The sequence below is a fragment of the Bufo gargarizans genome, chromosome 7 (assembly GCF_014858855.1).
Source record: "Bufo gargarizans isolate SCDJY-AF-19 chromosome 7, ASM1485885v1, whole genome shotgun sequence".
Classification (NCBI taxonomy): domain Eukaryota; kingdom Metazoa; phylum Chordata; class Amphibia; order Anura; family Bufonidae; genus Bufo; species Bufo gargarizans.
Window position 1 is genome coordinate 11,458,939 of NC_058086.1, and position 13,075 is coordinate 11,472,013.

Below are 13,075 nucleotides of genomic sequence, written 5' to 3' on the forward strand. Positions count from 1 at the left end.
GCAGTCTAATACTAGCGCCGATTGCCCGATGAACAAGCAGTTGTTCAGTGAAGCATTTACATGTTGCGATCTCCTTTACTGTATGAGGACAATGAATTGCTATTGTCACCTAGGGCTGAAATGATTAATCGATTAAATCGAGAAATTTTTTGCATCGAAGATTCGTTTGTGTCATGTGACTATGGAGCGGGAGTGAAGCGCTTGCTATTACTCCCGCTCCGTGGTCTCTCGCTGCGCTTGGAATACTCACCTTTCCAGCAGGGGGTCTCCGGACACTTAACAGCGTGTCCATGGTCCTGCGCTGAACTAACCTACTGAAGTACGCACACCGTGACTGGACGAGCTGTGTGACGTCAGATGCAGAGCAGCATGGAACAATGGAGTGTCGGCCCATGCTAAAAAGGTAAGTTGGTAAAACCGAGGGGGTGGGGGCTCGACTAAGGCAACCAATGACACTGTGCAATCCGGGTGCCAGGAGAAGCAGGGCAGCAGAGACTATGGCACAAGGGGGGAGAACTGATGGCACAAGGGGGGAGAGCTGGTGGCACAAGGGGGGGAGCTGATGGCACAATGGGGGGGAGAGCTGATGGCACTGGGGTGGGAGAGAGCTGATGGCACTGGGGTGGGCGAGAGCTGATGGCACTGGGGTGGGCGAGAGCTGATGGCACTGGGGTGGGCGAGAGCTGATGGCACTGGGGTGGGCGAGAGCTGATGGCACTGGGGTGGGCGAGAGCTGATGGCACTGGGGTGGGGGAGAGCTGATGGCACTGGGGTGGGGGAGAGCTGATGGCACTGGGGTGGGGGAGAGCTGATGGCACTGGGGTGGGGTGGGGGAGAGCTGATGGCACTGGGGTGGGGGAGAGCTGATGGCACTGGGGTGGGGGAGAGCTGATGGCACTGGGGTGGGGGAAAGCTGATGGCACTGGGGTGTGGGAGAGCTGATGGCACTGGGTGGGGAGAGCTGATGGCACTGGGGTGGGGAAGAGTCAATGGCACTGGGGTAGGGGAGAGCGGATGGCACTGGGGGAACGGACCTGATGGCACAGGGGAAAGCTGATGGCACTGGGGGATAGTGGAGCTGATGGCACTGGGGGGGAACTGATGCAATTGGGCTGATTGCACAGGGGGGAACGAAGGGTGTTGGGGACTATTGTCATCCCTCGTCCTTACAAAATCATGGTTTCTGAGCAGAAGATCGCTGTTTAGACCATACGATCTGCTGCCCAGAAGCCATGATTGGTGGTGCCTGCATGAACGACAGGATCAACCGATGAACAATCGTTACCCTCTTCATGGAGTGATCGGTGACACATTTACATGACCAGATTGTCAGCAATGACCGTTTGCAGAAACAGTCATTCCCAATAATCTGCCCGACGTCTGCACTACTTTTTTGCGGTGCAGATGTCGGATTCGGATTGCAGACCCCATTTAAATGAAGCAATTTGCGGTCTGCAGCACAGGCATGTCTGGAACATTGCAGAATGCATGAGGCCTAATATAAATATTTCCACCTGTCCAGTGTTTCTGACCTGCACCTGGTTTTGGTTCACAATGAATGATGGAAAAAAGTGATCAAACACTGATGTGAGAATAAGGCCTTAGGGCTGTTTCACACGAGCGGATGCCATGCATGTCATCCGCTGCGTGAAAGAGTGCCAAGCCCTGCTCCGGTGACAACTGTATCTCAATCACGTTAATGCTCAGTGTCTCTGCTGTCCGGAGCAGGGCTTGGCACTTTTTCACGCAGCGGATGACACTCATGGCATCCGCTCGTGTGAAACAGCCCTTAGAGTGCAAACAAATCATCTGTTAGGGCTCTAGCACGTGAACGTATTTTTGGTCTGTATACGATCTGCATTTTTGGTGAGGCGGATGTGGACCCATTCACTTCAATGGGGCCGCAAAAGATGAGGACAGCACTCCGTGGATTATCCATATCCGTATATCTGTTCCTTAGCACCTGCAAAAAAATAGAACATGTCCTATTCTTGCTGTCCTATGCTGTCTCGACACCTTTTTCTGGGAAGTCTTTATCACCTACTGACTCCAATTAGGATAATGGAATCAACACCTTTGACCCAATGCTGGGTATAATAACCAGATGTGGATTCAGTTACATATTCATTCCCAGAATTTTTGTACAATCACTCAGAATTTAGAAAGCTCGTTGGAAGAACGAGTGAAACATTTTCAAGAAATCTACAGTACGTCCAGTTGCCTTGAATTATTCTTTACAGATATATGTCTTATTCTTGTCCGTTTTACAGGCAATGATAAGACAGTTTTATAGAGGGCAGGATGTTCTCTTTCGCAAAATGCGGAACGCACACGGCCGGTATCCATGTTATGTGGATGCACAATTTGCGGAGCATAAAACAGGCTACGGTCGTGTGCATGAGCCCTTATGCTGCTTCTTCAATGACCTCTTCTTGGTTCCCTACAGACAGTAACAGAGAAAGCAGAGGGACTGGAGTACACATGACTGCAAGATCACACTATGCAGGGTTCGTTTTCTGGAACAATAAAGCCTGCATAGGAGCCATGAACACAAACCAAGAGTTTTATTGAAATCAAAACTATTTGCTAATTTTTGATCATTAAAAAACTGCTTTGACTGAGATGCTTCACAACAATAAAAAATGTTTCAAAAGTGGATGATCGCCCTTAAAGAGCATTTGTCAGCATCATCAACCCTATTAAACCAGGTACATGGTCTGTCACGTAGATAAAGGAAATTTCCAGCACATATGCAAGGAAAATATTTCAATAAAAATCACCAATTCATTTGAAGTCCATTAAAAACATGATGCACAGGTTTTAAACCAGAATGCACTGGTTCTTACTCATAGCATGTTTTTACTACAGAAGTCCTTGTTTTATACAACCATAGCCTCTAGAAACACAGGTGACGGCCTGATCTAGACCTGTATGTTTCTGTTGCCATTAAAAGCCGGAAACTTGCAGGGCTGGAGAGAGAGAGAGAGGTTAAGTAGGTGGCATTAATTCTTATATCATGGTCACCTGTGCTTCTAGACACTATAATGGTTTAAAACTGGAATTTCCATAGTACCAAAGATGATATGAGTAGGGACCAGTGCACTATGGTTTGTTTTTCTTTTTTTATTACAGGACTGTTTCATGTTTTTAAAGGACTTCAAATAACATGGTCATTTTTATCGAAATATTGCATTACTTGTGTGCTGGGATTTTCTTTTATCTACAGAATTTCCCATAGCCGAGATGACGCTTTGCCCTGCCCTGTGGAGTCTATGACACTGGCAGAAGATATATATTATACAGTGGGCTGAACTGTTCTACATTATATGCATACTGCCTGTCAGAGTTGATGATGGTGAATTAAATGATTTGTCTGTATTTGAAATTGTCGGCCCTGTTTTATAGAAATCTTTACCTTATTGCTTATGAGATGTTCAAAGCTCCGAGGGGCAGGCCTAGACCCTAAGAGCACTGCTCACCACCACCTTTCCTCCTTTGCCAGTGCTCCCTCCCCTCGAGTGACAGGGCTAGTTATCCTTACCGTGTTCCTGCCTTGTCCTATAATCCCATTTGGCACTGAGGAACCTGCTGAGATCTGAACTGCACATGCGCCGATTCAAAATTCACCACTGCATCCGTGGGATTATAGGGCCAAGTAGATGGTGAGGATGCCCAGCCCTGCCAATCAAGGGGAGCGAGAGTGGCTAATGGGAAAATGTGGTGCTCTGAGGACTTAGGCCTGCCCCTTGGTGCTCCAAACAGTCCATTACCAAATGAAATAAAGTGCAGATCTCTCTACAACAGGGGCACCAATTTCAAATATAGAGGGATCATCCAAGTCAGAATGAGCAACCCTGCTAGGCAGTATGCTTGGTTTAATAGGGTGGATCATGCAGAAAGGAGCTCTTCAAAACAGTGGAGGACCTGCTTTACACATGATATAGTAGTTTCTATATTATTTAAATTCAGTCCACAGACATAAAGCATGTGTTAGATCATGTTATGTCATGTAGAGATGAAAACCACTACCTCATGTAACAGGCTTGTGATTTCTATTACAGGATTTGGATTCTAAGGCTACAAGATGAAGGAATGTGTGCTTTTCTACTTCCTGGCTCTGTGCTCCGCCAAGCCATTTATATTACCTCCAAAGTACATGGCACTAACTGACCTCATGCTGAATGACATGGATGATGACGACGATGATGATGATGGAGATGACGACGACAAAAACTCACTATTTCCATTTAAAAGGAACATACCTTTCCGGCCCACCCCACCTCCGTTTGACATGCACCCAATATGTCCCTTTGGATGCCAGTGTTACCTAAAAGTGGTGCAGTGCTCTGACCTTGGTGAGACCCCAAAAACTTTTCATCATCAAATCATTGTAGAAATAGGATTTTACCATACAACCCGAGAATCACCAATAAATAGAGTTGCCCACTTAAGTCTTTATATTCTCTGTTATTTACCCCACTGCCATATAATTCCATAAGACATTACATAGTCTGAGAAGGCTCACTTACAAACCTTATGTGAGCTGTCATGGCAGCCATAGTGGTGATCATCCTGCTTTTGCAGAAACTGATCTCACAGCTGTAGAAAAGAAAATCACTAGAATCAGTCACTAATGACTTATTGGGTGATACAGTAGCAACCAGAGGTCGCACTACATTTTTTCAGAAGAGTAAAAATACTCCTCCGACCATTTTTGAGGAGTATTTTTACCCGAGGAGGAGTACGAAATTTGCAGTAATTCAAATACACAATATATAGGCCTACACTTGCTCACATCTGCTTTGGAGGCTGCGTTTGGAGCCTCTGGTGCGGATTTTGTCTGAAGACCAGACAAAAAAGCCTTGTATGCAGCACTTTTTGGGTAAAAAGACAGGCTCGTGAATGGAAACTGAACGGACTCCATCATAGTAAGCGGGGTCTGTTCAGCTTCTTCCCTGTCAGTTAGGCCGGGTTCACATGACATTTTTGCCATATATTTAATGTACACACAAAAAACGTATATACAGTAACAGACGCCTCAGATAGACTACATTGTTAAAAAAAAAAACACACGTTAGCCTACATGTTTTTTTTGTGGACTTTGCAGGATGAAAAAACGTGGTACACTACTACACTACACTTTCCCATCCTGCCAAGTACTTTTTTTTTTTTTGCTATGGAACTCCATGGTGATGGATGGCATGTGTTGTGTATGTTGACTGTATGACAAAAACCCAGCCTTACGTGCCCGATGCAGCACTTCCGTTATTTTCATTGTTCTGCTCCATTAGATGAACAGAACAACAGAAATAAATAGTGGTGATGTGAACGGGGCCTAAGAGGTGGGGATTTATGCAGGGAACATTACTGGTCTAAATAACATCAAGCTATTATAGCGAAGTGATAAAGTCCAGTCCGATATGGCGGATCTTCCCTGTACTTTACCACTTGGCTATAATAGCCTGTCTTCATTCACTACATACTGCACCACATACATGCGTGTGATGTATGTAGTGCAGCGTGTGATGTATACATGTGCATTATGTATGTAGTGCAGCGTGTGATGTATACATGTGCGTGATGTATGTAGTGCAGCGTGTGATGTATACATGTGCGTGATGTATGTAGTGAAGCATGTGATGTATACATGTGCGTGATGTATGTAGTGCAGCGTGTGATGTATACATGCGTGTGATGTATGTAGTGCAGCGTGTGATGTATACATGTGCGTGATGTATGTAGTGCAGCGTGATGTATACATGTGCGTGATGTATGTAGTGCAGCGTGTGATGTATACATGTGCATGATGTATGTAGTGCAGCGTGCGATGTATACATGTGCGTGATGTATGTAGTGCAGCGTGTGATGTATACATGTGCGTGATGTATGTAGTGCAGCGTGTGATGTATACATGTGTGTGATGTATGTAGTGCAGCGTGATGTATACATGTGTGTGATGTATACATGTGCATGATGTATGTAGTGCAGCGTGTGATGTATACATGTGTTATGTATATAGTGCAGTGTGTGATGATCACACACTGCACAACATACATCATACACTTTGCTACGTTACACGATGCTGTCACCTTGTTCTGCGTCCATCTTCATGTCTGGGCCCAGTCTTTAGCTCCAGCGCCGCCAGGGTCCTTGTGCAGCGCACCCGGCACTCCATATTCAAACATCCCCCGGGAGCCGGCCCCTCCTCCTTCCAGCGCCCGACGGCTTCCCCTGATGCAGGACCTGTATCGCTCCTGCGCCCGCCCAAACTAACCAATAGCAAATCTCCTTGCTGTCCGGAGCTTTGCTATTGGTTACTGCAGGCACAGGCAGCATCGCTGCACTGCCTGTGCCGTTTACTGCGCATCCTTCGCTGATGAAAAGCAGGGAAAAGTCTAAGGCGTATTGTTATGCAACTATCTTCAAAAAGGTACTGGACAGACCGTCGGGAACGGAGATCGAATTAGACAGAGTACACAGAATGGTGGCCACGAGGAACCATGATTTAGAAAAACCTTGTGATGTAATCTGCTGAGTACACTTCTACAAGGTAAAAGAGGATATACTCCATAGGGCCTGGGATAAAAGAGAGATTCTTTATGGGGACACACCAATCACCATTCTACCGGATGTCTCCCGTCCCATTAGTTCGCCCATTGCCAGAAGCCATAAAAGAAGCAGGGACCTCCTACCGCTGGGGCCTTCCCTTCCACATTATTCTACGCAAGCAAGGAAGACTTTCCATGACTATTCACACCCCGGAGGACCTTCCTGAAGCTTTCCATTTCTTGAACATCCCACCGATTCCAATACCAGACTGGTCACTACCACCGATACTTCAGGCCCAAAATCCGAGAGGTGAACAGACCTGGAGGAACCGTCCACCTCTACCCCAACGTGTATCAAATGGTCGCCTTGGAAACAATTGGACACCCCCCCCCCCCCCCCCGAAGCCAAGACATAGAGTTGGTTAATAGGAGACTTCTCGTTTGGAACAAGACTATCTTGCAGTATACCCTATCCAACTGAGGACCCTCTCTGAGCTCGCAGCCTCCCCACATCTGAGAAGGCGGGAAAGGGATTAAGGGATTTGTAGTAACAACTAAGACAGTGGATTCTTGTTTACCGTATTCCTGCTGTGTCTCCCCTCTTCATCTATCCATTCACCCAATAGACCAGGTTTTCCCCAAGTAGATAGCTCTAGTTTTTAGGTTGGTCCATGGATATTCCTCTAAGGCTCCTCTTTGATTAGCCAGCCGTTCCACTTTCCGGCACTAGGGTACTGTGCTCTTCGCCCCTTTGGCAGCTGTTACAGCCAGGTTGGGCGATTCACAGTTAAATAGTTACATCTAACTTTTAAGTTTACTGTAGAGACTTAGTCTCTGACAACCAACACTTGTTTCCCTCTTTTTGCTACGTAAGCAATGCAGTATCACCATTAGCGAAACCAATATTTAGATACATAGATCAATTCAAATCACAAATTATAACTCCATCGACAATTGCATTTGAAATAATCATCAATTTTATTGGTACTCACAGAGTTACAACCATTTCTGGCCTCACAGAAATTAAGTTAATTTCTGTGAGGCCAGAAATGGTCGTAACTCTGTGAGTACCAATAAAATTAATGATTATTTAAAATGCAATTGTCGATGGAGTTATAATTTGTGATCTTAGTCTCATTTGACGACTCCTTCTCCTCTCTGTCCTCCCAAAAAGAACGGACGGCCTCATATCCAGAATACACAATCTAGAACAACTTCACAAATCAACACTGGACAAACACCTGGGAGCTGAATTAACAAAATTGAGGGAGCAGGTCCGATCTTTATGTATGTCTAAGGTGAAAACAAACCCGGAAGAACCCTAGTGAGGGTGTTGCGTAAAACTAGGATACACTCCTATGTACCATTTCTTGCAGATAGCTCTCGTCAACGAGTAACCTTGCCCCAAAAGATAGCCAAAGCCTTAAGATTGCGGAAGCAATCGCTGCTCTAGAATCTCTATCTGCTACTGAATTAAACTTAGCCATCAAGGATTCCCAAACAGGCAAAGCCTCTGGCCCGGAAAGCCGGCCCTTAACATATTATAAAACCTTCATCAACATTCTGTCTTCACAGTTTCTGTCTGCATTCAACTCTTTCTCCTCAACTCGCACCTCACCTCCCGATACACTCCGGGCCCACATCACAGTAATTCCCAAGGAAGGAAAGGATCCATCTCCCTCATAAATGTGGATTTAAAACTATTCTCCAAGATTCTAGCTACCATCCTTATTCCACACATGCAACAACTCATACACTTAGATCAGACTGGCTTCATGCCATTCAGGGAAGCCCGAGACAACACTACTAGGGCTATAAATATGATATACCATGCGACTATGTACATCTAAAATTCCCACGTTTCTTCTTTCTACCTTTGCCAACAAAGCGTTTGACAGGGTTGACTGGGCCTTAATGTTTGAAACACTGGGGAATATAGAGTTGGGGAAGGCGATGATGGCCCACATTCACAACTTATACTCAACCCCACAGAATTAGTCAAGGTGAATGGTTTTTAGCGCCTTTCTCGATAAGAAATGGTAAGAGACAAGGGTGCCCCCTATCCCCCTTCATATTTATTCTTTGCCTAGAACCCCTACTAGGTCACATAAAAGCGAATCACGACATAACTAGGATACAGATTCAGGGAATCTCGCATAAAGTAGCCGCATACGCGGATGACTTCCTTTTCTATCTTACTATCCCCTGGATATCACTACCAAATCTTTTGAAAGAACTTAAACACTATTCAAATGTATCTAATTTTAAGATAAACTTCCAAAAATCGGAAGCACTAAACATTACGCTCCCACCGAGACTATCCACGGAGATGGCGGATAACTTCCCATTTAAATGGACCAGATCCTCACTTAAATACTTAGGTATACAATTATACAATTAACCCCAAAACTATCCGACCTATACTCAGCAAACTACCCCCCCCCCCCCCCTTACACAGGCAATAAAAACGGACTTAGACAGCTGGAACAAAGGTATCTTCACCTGGTTCGGATGGATCGCCCATTTTTAAAATTAATATCCTTACAATATTTCTTACAAGCTATGCCCATACATACAAGTGAAACTTGAAAAATTAGAATATTGTGCAAAGTTCATTTATTTCAGTAATGCAACTTAAAAGGTGAAACTAATATATGAGAGAGACTCATTACATACAAAGCGAGATATTCCAAGCCTTTATTTGTTATAATTTGGATGATTATGGCTTACAGCTTATGAAACCCCAAAGTCTCAATCTCGGGTACACTTTGCTCAAGGGGTATGGATTAATTAGCGGACTAAAATGTGACACTTTGAGTCTAGAATATTGAACCTTTTCACAATATTCTAATTTTAAGTTGCATTAATGCAATTCCTTTTAAGTTGCATTACTGAAATAAATGAACTTTTGCACGATATTAAAATTTTACGAGTTTCACCTGTATTCCCAGATTTTTTTTTTATACTTTATTATCCATCCTTACACGTTTTATATGGGCAGGGAAAACCCCACGAATAGCCCGTTCAGTTCTATTCCGACCCAAACTTTGTGGAGGTCTAGGTTTGCAGGATTTCATTTCCTATTACCGAGCCACACACCTACTTAAAGTGGTAGACTGGTGTCATCAGTCAAATAAACAATGGATATCAATAGTGCAATCCTTTTTACCTAATCCGCTGGCCACAAAACCCTGTTTGGGATCCCAAATACCATTGGCGGCACACACTCACCCCACCATAGGACCGACACTTCGGTCAGTTTCATCTATCCTTGAACTACCGGACATTTCTCCATCTCCCTCACCGATATTCCTGATTTTGGGTGACCCATGTTCCCTCCAGGATTAGAGCAAGGTTCGTTCTGGAGACTGATGAAGGCCAATAGGTTTGGAGCACATCACTTTATTACGTCCAACTCCTATCAGTCACTCACTGACACCTCAGACCCATTAGATCTGCTGAATTGGCAATCCTAACTTTATCGCATCGCTACCTCCAGCCGCTACGTACAAAAGAGACAGAACTGATTTTGAACAAATCTGTGAGGCGAGGGGGATAATTAGACATGCGCTGTCTCGACTAGATGACCTATTCATCTAACCAACCTTCTCCTACATACCTACTCATTGGGAAACCTGGGTCTTACCTTTTCACCGGAACAGAAATAATGTATATACACATTTACACGTAAGACCTCCATAGCCAGCAATATCCAGGAAACAGGGTTTAAGGTACTCTTCAGATGGTACAGGGTACCTTCCAAGCTGCATTCCCTTTTCCCTACAGTTTCCCCGCGGGAGAACTAGAGGGTCGATGTTACATGCTTTTTAGGAGTGTCCCGTGCTAGCCGGCTTTTGGAGTGAGGTATGGCGCAACATGTCTAAATTTACCTCCTATGCTCTTCCTAAGACACCTGCATTCTTCCTGCTCCATCATAGTGAGATTCCCGTATCTACATATAGGAGGTCAATGATACGACATATAGTCAATACCGCAAGAGCATGTGTCTCTTGCATGTGGAGGCAAACATCTGCTCCCACGATAACAATGTGGATTAACTAAATACAGGAGGTCATGAGAATGGAGGACCTGACAGCATCTTTGAGAGATACTGATACTAAATTCTATAAAACATGGTGACACTGGATCACATTTCAAAGCTCTCAGGAATTAAACGGTTGTTGACAACAAAATTGGGGGTGGTTATTTTTTCTCTCTCTCTTTCATACCTCTCCTTAGACTCCATATTCCCCAACCAATATTTCATGTGTTTGATCAATATCTCCATCAGACATTTTGAGCAATAGGCACCATAAAGAGAATATTTTTGTCCTGGTATACTTTTTGGCCCACAAAACACATCCAAAAAAAGCCTTGCTTGTAGCATTTTTTATGACTTTTTTTAAATGTCGTGTTTGCATGCTTCATGTTTTTATGCAGGAAATTATGTAAAACATCCCATAGGATAAATACACAGTAGCATGTTCCCCTCTAATCTGTCTTGTGTGAAAATACCCTTTAAAGCTTTTGGTAGGTCTTTTCTGAAATATATATATATATATATATATATATAATATATATATATATATGTATGTATAACGTATGTTAATTTCTCATATAAAATGTCAAAATTACACCAAATATACTGGTAAGTCTGTTAATAGTTTCTCATTCATTATTTTTTTAGTCCAGTATGTATACATTTACACAGTTTGACATATAATTTGACTTCATATAGTGACAACATTTGTTCTGTACATTGAATAGGTTTGGCATCCATACCTGCCAAAATTCCTTATGACACAAGATTATTAGATCTTCAGAACAACAAAATAAAAGAGATTAAGGAAAAGGATCTACAAGGTCTCACAGCCCTTTCGGTAAGAAATGCTTTCATTGGAACTGAATTTCTGTTTGTATTCTTCATTTCATTTTCACTGTAAAACATTTATAATGTGGCATTTAGCAAACTTTTTGGAAACATTCTTCTTCTTCTTCACTCTGCTGGGACACAATTTTGTTTTGAAAAAAAAAAAAAAGGAATGGGTTATCCCAAGATTTTAAACTCATCCCCATCCATAGGATCGCTCCTCTTACCAAGAGTTTGATCGGTGAGGGTCCTACCTCTGAGACCCATACTGATTATGAGAACAAGGGGTTCTATGTTCCACCACGTGAATGGAGCATGGTCAAGCATGCACACTATTGCTCCATTAATCTCTATGGGACTGCCAAAGATGCTCATTTGACCCCCACTATTCAGACCCTTATATCCTACTCTGTGGATAGAAGGTATGTTTAAATCTTTGGACAACCAGTTTAATGGAGTAAAATAAGGCTTCCTTCACACTTCTGATCGCCATGACTAACATAGCTCGTCCATTTTATAATTGATCCTTAAGGTCCCTTTACACAGGAAGACGATCTAGCAGATTGTCGGGAAGGAAGCATTCCTTCCCAACAATCTACTGATTGCTAGCGGAGGATATCAACGCATTTACATGACGTGACCTCCTCCAGCTCCTCCAGAGTATGGGGAGGAGCGATCGCTAATGCCATCACTCTTCCCTATAATGTCTGGCTGTTTCCTAGGAGCAGATAGTGTTTACACAGCATAATCAGCCACTGGGAAACAATGATCTTGTATGCTGCACAAAAGATACAATTACCCAATAAACAAGCAAAACATTTACACCTAAAGATTATCACTAGTTACTAGTAATTAATAGTAACGCTCGTTAGCGATAATCTGTTCAATTGTCGGCCAGTGTATAGGGCCCTTTACAAATCCTACTTTCTTAAATGGACACTACATTATGACTGAATGAACGGTAATTGTTATATAGGAGATAATGTTGCCCCGACTTAATCTGAAGGATGTTCTGCATGTTCCTAAAAGAGAAATCGTAGAAACTCACAAAGAACACAGAGGTCAATCTCCTGCTGACCTATTCCTTTTCTGTCTGGTGATTGAAAGAGCGGGAATAGCATTACCATGAGCTGGGGGTTTAATCAGACGGCAGAGGCTTCTTCTCTAGCCAGTTGTCTTACAGCCAGACACAGGACAGTGAGAAGGAGGAGGAAGGACATGTCAGAGCTCCTGTGACACACAGAGAAAATGTATTGATATAGTTGATAAATATCAGATTGTTAAGATCAGACTGCTGGAGTCCACACCTATCCTGAGAACAGAGGGTCTCCTGTCTGAATGTGCATAATATGTGACTGATGGAGCAAAGTCAGTCCCGTAGAAGTGAATGGAACTGCTGCATTCAGAGATAGGACTCTGGGACCGTCCGTTCTCAGGATCACTGAGGGTCCTAGCAGTCAGGGAATGTGGTGAGTAAATACTTTTCATAGGATAGCCCCTTTAATTGTAATATAAGATAAAATTGTATGAAAGAAAAGGATGAGATTAAGGGAAAACTTTGCTTTATATACATATATATATATATATATATATATATATATATAATTTTTATTTTTTTTATGTATTTTCCTTTAAAATTAGTCTGTCAGTTTTTTGT

The 13,075-nt window shown here is 43.3% G+C and overlaps 2 protein-coding genes across 5 annotated transcripts in view; one reads left to right on the forward strand and one right to left on the reverse strand.

Moving 5' to 3' along the window:
• Positions 1-13,075, reverse strand: part of LOC122943759 (centromere protein P) — a 400,675-nt gene that overhangs the window by 161,332 nt on the left and 226,268 nt on the right. The window lies entirely within an intron of this gene.
• LOC122943756 (asporin-like) overlaps positions 1-13,075 on the forward strand; it is a 41,414-nt gene that overhangs the window by 15,761 nt on the left and 12,578 nt on the right. Inside the window, exons 2-3 of the mRNA XM_044301753.1 lie at positions 4,062-4,355; positions 11,316-11,428. Of these exons, the coding sequence (XP_044157688.1) occupies positions 4,085-4,355; positions 11,316-11,428 (384 nt within the window). The 5' untranslated portion in view covers positions 4,062-4,084. The remainder of the gene's footprint in view (positions 1-4,061; positions 4,356-11,315; positions 11,429-13,075) is intronic.